Genomic DNA, 7077 nt, shown 5'->3' on the forward strand with positions numbered 1-7077 from the left:
CCGCCTGGCATCACTCTGAACTTTGTGTCCCTTGCCCCCGAATCTCTAAATCATCCCCAGGTAGCTCTGGCAGGAGTGTTCCTGTTTTCGCCCCTGCACCGCTCCCACGGCGTCCCCTTCACTCAGCACTCCCCACCGACCCACGGGGCACTTCTGGGATTCGTTCACTTTTGCATCTCAAAAAAATGTCTGCACGCTGGCACGTGCCCACGACATGGCTGAATTTTAAATAAAGCGAAACCCCCAAATCGTAGGATATGCCTTTATTGATTCTAGGCAACTGGCTGAAACACACTGATTTTAGTACAGGTTCCTTCACCCACGACAGGCCCGAGGCAGCAGCACCGTTCCCGCAGTCAACCTGTTACGTTACGGAAACTCACTGGAGCAGCTTGAGGGCGGTGTTGAAGGGCGCCAGGTTTTCGCACGCCCTCATCCACTTCTGCACGTTGGCCGGCACCGTCCCCCCGCAGCCGCCCGTCTGCTGCAGCACCGACCACAGCACCACGTCGGCCGCGGTGAGTTCATTCCCCACCAGCCAGGGGCTCTTCCCGAGAGCGGAGTTCATGGAGCGGAACACGGCGGCTTTCTCTTTACTGCTGCCCTCTTTCAGCTGCAAGATCGCGATATCCACCCAGCTGTCTATGAGGGTTAAACTGACGGCGTCCTGCTTCCGGCCAAACAGAGAGAACAGGAACCGCGCAATGTTCCCTTCTCCTTCGATGGGACACATCGTTTGGACGCTGAACTTCATCTGAGTCTTCGGCACTGAAAGGCAAGAAGCACACGGTGTCTGGTGATGGCTTCAGTGACAAATGGGGAGAGGGCAGGTGCTGATGATTGGGAACTGGTGGCAAAGGAACGAATTTTCATGAAGATCACGTTTTGTCTGGTCTCCAAAACGTGTTTGGAGATCACGTTTTGGACAAAAGACAAAACGTGTTTGATCAAGAGAGTTTGAACTGGGTATTTATGGAACACAAGCTCTATGTTAAAAAAAAGTCACATTTCTGGTATTTGATTATGACCATTTTCAAGCAAGAAGGGACTGCAGACCTATCTATTTTCCAACCTCTGTGCCTCAGAATTTAGTTGCAGGATGAGGACTGGAAACCCTGTCTGCCCTCATAAGGCTCCTTTTCCAGAACCAGCCCACACACTTCCTAGACTTGCAAGGACTGTGACCCGACAGCAAGTAGCTGAAGAACGTCCTGGTCCTGGCCCCTTGCTGCCCCTGACTGAAGTCAGGGAGCCCCTCTCATTTCAGAGCCTACGAGCCCTGCCCCGCCCCCTCTGCTTACCATTCTTCCAGATCAGAGTAAAACCCAGCTGATACTCGTGCCGGGGCTGGTTTTTGGCCTGCTCGCCAAAGCACCTGAGGAGGTTTTCTGGCACGCTCTGGACTGCGGAGTGCGTGTGCACGGTGGACAGGACCCTGTAGTGGTCGCACAGCAGCCTGTGCAGCACCAGCAGGGACAGGGGAGGGGAGGCCGGGTTCGCGTTGATCACGATGTCTTTCAGTGCCCCGTAATCCTGCAGGGGAAGCCCAAACACAGCGCAGTCCGTTAGCAGCCACCTGAGTGCCTGGAGTTGTCCCCGGCGCCGTTCTCGGGGCCTCCCCGGGGTCACTGAACGGAGTCCTCAGCGCCCACTATCACCCCCACCCCCAGCTGGGAGGCCCGTCCCGGGGAGGCAATCTGCCAGCTCACGGGGCTCAGTACGAAGTGGAGCAGGGAAGTGAGCCGACTCCAGCCCTGAACCCCGGCGCTGGGGGCCCCCGACAAAAGGCTGACTTTGCTGTGAAGTTAGTAAAAGAACACAGGAAGAATGACACTGTTCCTAAGTTATTAAAAAAAAAAAAACACAACAACATACATACAGCCACCCCATTTACCAAATCTTTCCGACACCTGGCCACACGACAGCATGGTTTCTACATGGGTTTGCCTGTGAGTCAATGAAGAGTTCCCTGAATAAGGACCTGGTTCCAAATGTCACTGGTGACAGCAAGCAGGCAAAGTCTGAAAAACGTGGCATTAACTAAAGGACTAAAACATACTGCCTTTTTAGATGCAGACTTTATTTTATGCATTTACTCTATAATAAGCTCCTTAATACCATGGAGGCCAAATTCAAATTCCTTGGCTTTCTGTACACAGCCTGCCATGATCTAAGTCTTATCACTACCGACCTAAGCCCATCATGTCAACCTATTCATGAATGCTCTGTAGTTCTCTGAACTCGATGCTATGCCTTTGGAGGTATCAAAATTCACCTTAAGCACCATGTGCCCGGGGAAGCCTTCCCAGCACCTGAGACACTGGCACAGCGCTGCGTGATCACGGATTTGTCAACTAGACTGGCTCCCTGGGGGCCTGGCCAGGTCTCTGGGTCCTCGGTGGAGGCAAACCTACCAGGTGATCACAGAACCTGAGTGCAGAGGGTCAAGGTCACCCGGGAGCCCCTGCAACCCTGCCTCCACCTGTTGGGTCTTCACGCAGTAGCACTTCTGCCATCAACTCCAGAGGACTCTTGGGATTCTTCCGTACGCTCAGTAATACCACTTGGAAATAAGATACTCTTTCCTGCCTATCAGACTGTCACCTAAATTAGCCAAAGCCCGCAGACTGACCTTTAGAGGTGGTGGATGCAACTTAATTCTAAGACTGCAAACTGAATGTAGCAAAAGACACCTGACCCATGAGACGGCCTGGGCGGTCAGCCCTCGGATTCAGGCTGCTCTGAGTCATGATGGATTCACTGAACCTGAGGAGCACAGAGAAGACACAAGTCTGTTTGTCCAGGCTTGGAGGCTACTGGAGTGACGCCCATCTCTGGCCTGCGTCACACACTGCCTGGAATGGTGGGGAGCTGAAACTCAACTCCTCTCCCTGCCTAGGGATCTTCCCAGTTCTTCTCCAGTGGGTCTGAGAAGTCAAGCAGCTTTAGAACTTGCTTTGGCTTCGCTCATAGCTCACAAATCTCTTCTGTGCAAAGGCACGATCATTTAGGGGAGGAAGAAAGAACATGCTCTCTGTACCACCTTTGAGAACTAGAAAACCAAAGCTTGAATCACATGAGCACAGTTTTCCAGCACTAACAACAACCTAGCTGCTGGCGTTCTCTACAGATCTCCAGACAGACTCACCTTTCCGAGCACTGAATTTAAGTCCAATGCGCTGGTTGAGAAAGCAGTGGGCTCATCAGCTTGGATTATGTTGGTTACATCCACATCTGCATCTGGTGTCTGAATCATCTTGGAGAGGCCATCAACGGCAGCTTTCAGTTCGTAGAGTCGTTTTAAAATGTCATCTTGGCGGGATTCAAGAGCTTGAAGAGAAGGGTCAGATCCTTCCTAAACAAACCAACATCAAAACGTTCATTTCCTCTAATATCAGGCCAGTGTTCAAATTTGATCAGTTGTCTTCTACTGAATTCTATGAATTCATCAACCCCCCCATCTCTGAAAAGAGAGTAAAACGAGGCAGCAGAATCATCTCGTTTTTCCCGTAGTCCAAGAGGTCCTGCCAAGGGATCCCAAAGGGATCCCAAATGCTTTAAAACATTAAAACACGTGACTCAAAGCCATTTTGAAGTTGTAGGACTCGTACTTCAGGTAATTTAAGAACAGAGCATGGAAAATGAACCCAAATCATTGTTCTTTATTCTTAATGTCAAATCAGTTCAAAATACTTTGCTTATTTAACAAATAGAAAAGCACTGAGGGGACAATGAGAATGTAACTTAGCAATTTATACCAATTGAAGGGAAAAGGGACCATGAGGAGACTGAACAAAATGTGTCATTTGACTTGGGAATGTAAGTCCATGGGGTCAGATGATCAATTTCTCCACATCATTTTCCACACAGTACTGGCACTCTTCTACCTTAGAATCATCCAGAACTTTTTCACTGCTGAAATGTAGAACTTCTGAAGTATGGAATGCTTACGTCCTTTGTTCAGTCAATCTTTGCATCTTTCTTGCCTGGTATAGTGACTGCTACAAAGTAACCAATAACATTTGCTGAGGAAAAAAAATCTCAGATCTCTACAGACTTACATTATTATTATTTTTTATTATTTCTTAAAGATTTTATTTATTTGACAGAGAGAGAGATCACAGGTAGAGAGGCAGGCAGAGAGAGGGGGAAGCAGGCTCCCTGCTGAGCAGGGAGCCCAATGCGGGGCTCAATCTCAGGACCCTGAGATCATGACCTGAGCTGAAGGCAGAGGCTTAATCCAGGAGCCCCTGGAATCCAATGGCTTCTAAGCTTGCCTCAGCTGCCACTGCCCAAGTTCAAGACACCACTTTCACTTGGCCTGCTTCCACTGGTCACCTCTCCAATCCACTCCTAAGATGGCAGCCAGAGAGATGAAAACAAATGTGGATCACATAACTGCTCTTCCTCGTTAACCTCATAGGCTCCTTGCCTGAAAAGCAAAGCCCTTAACTAGGGTTGAGAAATACCTGTGTGACCTGTCCTCTGGCCATCTGCTCTCCAAAACGCTCCCCCTGTGCTCTCCACTCGCTGTGCTGTCCTTTGGGTCCCTAAAACGCACCATGTCCCCATCTGCCACAGGGCTTTTATTCTGTTTTCTTTACCTGGGACACTCCTCCCTCTTCTCCTAATCTGCACTTTCTCACCTCCCCTAGCCTGCCGCTCTTGTTTAAGACCAACAGCAAAGAAATGTAAGATGCTGACCTGTAGGGAAAGCAAAGAAGCATCAAGAGTTACTTCAGCGTGCCAAGGAATTAATTAGGTGCTGACTGGAAATAAGTCTGGGTGCAGGGTGTGACAGGCAGGGCTGCTCATGTGTAGTATCTGTCTGTTCCTCGGTGACAGTCCTCGAGGAGCATTCCAGTCCCTTTTAGCTGGTCTGATTTGTGCACTATGTGCACAAGCTTGCTCAATTCTACAAACGGGAGTAGGATCCCTGATGAACCCGGGCAAGGAAGTACCTACTGGATTCCCCACCCCAGTCAGCACAGTAAATGATGCGTGAAACAAATCCTGCGTTTGTAACGTGGCCTGGGACTGGGAGCCCCGGACAGCTTGGTTTTACCCGTCCTGATGTAAAGAATGAGGAAATGCTCGACATCTGCTTTACCTGTACCCCTTCCCTTGTTTCCCTGCTCAGATTAGATCATGACTGGGCATACTGTGTTTATCCATTTCTTTTATATGCATTTCAGAAACAGTTTATCCTTCGTGTTGCTCCTATCTGCCTGTGATATGCTTGATTTCTAATTATTTGTCTATATTGTTATCTGCTAAACAAGTGGGCCTGGGTGTCTAAGTTAGAAGCTCACAGTTGAAAGGCCAAGGAGGGGCACCTGGGTGGCTCAGTGGGTTAAGCCTCTGCCTTCGGCTCGGGTCATGATCCCAGGGTCCTGGAATCGAGCCCCGCATCAGGCTCTCTGCTCAGCAGGGAGCCTGCTTCCCCCTCTCTCTCTGCCTGCCTCTCTGCCTACTTGTGACCTCTGTCAAATAAATAAATAAAAATCTTAAAAAAAAAGAAAACAGTTCTTTAAAAAAAAAAAAAGGCTAAGGAAATTAAGCAGCACATTCAAAAAAAAAAAAAAAAAAACCAAAAAAACAAAACCCAATGGACTCGGTATCAAAACACTCTGGGTCTGGGTTTTGTTTTCAGTTCCCTGAGGCGGTGCACTTGAATGGCTGTGGATGGTGGTGCTATTTCTGTCTTAGCTCCCTCATGAGACAACAACTGTGTCACTGTTTGCCAAGTAACCCAACCACCAGCCTTCCAATCTACGCAGAAGATGCAAGACAAAGTGAAGGAGGGGGCCCCTGGGTGGTTCAGTTAGTACCTCAGCTCAGGTGGTGATCTAGAGTTGTGAGTTGTAGCCCTGGGTCTGCAGCCAACTTAATCGAAGGATAACACCCCAAGAGAAAATGGACTACAAAAATCACCTGTTCCCGCCTCTTCAGCCGGAACGGACCTAAGCTTGTAAACCCAAGACGTGCAATTTGCAGCCAATGAAAACCAGAAAGGCTTGGGCAGACACTTTACAAAAGAGACCACCAAAATGACCAGCCAATGCGACAAAGCGCTCTCCAGTGATTGAGAAGTCTGGAAAACCTGAACTAAAAACTACATGGGGCTCCCACGGTGCACCTACCAGCGTTAGGGAGGGTGCAAGCACCAGGAATTCCGCGCCCACGGCCGAGGAGCACACAGACCTGCACACCCGCCGCTCGGGGAGGCGTTTTACCCGGTCCAGGTGAACACAGCCCCGCACCCCCCTACCCCGGCAGCCGGCAATCCTACCCCTAGTCCCCGCTCCCGTGCACGCCCCCGGTCTACAGCACAGCTCGCCGCTCACGGAGGCTGACCCGCCCCCAGCGGCCCCGGGAGCCAGCTCGGCGGAATGCAGCCCAAAAGGGCGGGGCGCAGACTCAGGACACACGGACCACCGAGGCCGGGCACTCGGGGCGCTGACAACGTCCTGTTAACTTGGGTGACTATGGGGTTCGCTTTAGAATTCCTCAAAATAACGTGATCCTCACTCTTCTGTGGTTACAATTTGGCAACAGAAAAGCTTTAGTAGCCATAAGCGGAAACAGAAACAGATACAAGAGAACTAACTCTTTAATAAACAGAACGCGCACACGGAGCTGACGCAAGCGTCGGGTCGGGGTATTGCCGCCAGGTCGGATCCCAGGTCCCCCACGTCCTCAACCCCACTTGCCCGGCCATGACGCCTGCGCACTGGGTGGGAGATGGGCGGATGAGACCAGGCGCCTGCGCACTGGACCAGCTGGTGGGGGGGGAAGTACGTTCAGACCGGGTGGAGGGCGGGGCTGGGCCGCGCTGTCCTACCTGCACGTGGCCTGCGTCCGGCGCCGGGCTGCCTGTCCTGCCGTGCACGTTGGGGAGCCGGTACATGCAGGTGGGAAGCTCTACACGGAGGGACGCGCTGCCACCGTGATAAGGCTTTACCTGGTACATCGGCATCCTGGGAGCCGAAGAACGGAAGGGCGCGGGTGAGGGACACGAACGCTCAGAAACCGTCGGACACCACGAGAGTCCGCAGCCACCGCCTTTCCGATCCC

General features: G+C 51.2%; 1 protein-coding gene across 2 annotated transcripts; it reads right to left on the reverse strand.

Moving 5' to 3' along the window:
• Positions 1-248: 248 nt before the first annotated feature.
• On the reverse strand, positions 249-7068 carry AIMP2 (aminoacyl tRNA synthetase complex interacting multifunctional protein 2). Of its 2 annotated transcripts, none has more exons than XM_044233834.1 (4): positions 6965-7068; positions 3149-3355; positions 1302-1533; positions 249-768 (listed from the first exon to the last, which is right to left on the reverse strand). In XM_044233834.1, the coding sequence occupies exons 1-4, from the start codon at positions 6977-6979 to the stop codon at positions 380-382; spliced, it is 843 nt and encodes a 280-aa protein (XP_044089769.1). In that variant the 5' UTR covers positions 6980-7068; the 3' UTR covers positions 249-379. The 2 variants fall into 2 exon arrangements, with proteins under 2 accessions (XP_044089769.1, XP_044089768.1); XM_044233833.1 differs by having other exon boundaries at positions 6845-7068.
• Between the last annotated feature and the right edge of the window lie 9 nt (positions 7069-7077).

Source organism: Neovison vison, chromosome 14, assembly GCF_020171115.1.
Source record: "Neovison vison isolate M4711 chromosome 14, ASM_NN_V1, whole genome shotgun sequence".
Taxonomy (NCBI): domain Eukaryota; kingdom Metazoa; phylum Chordata; class Mammalia; order Carnivora; family Mustelidae; genus Neogale; species Neogale vison.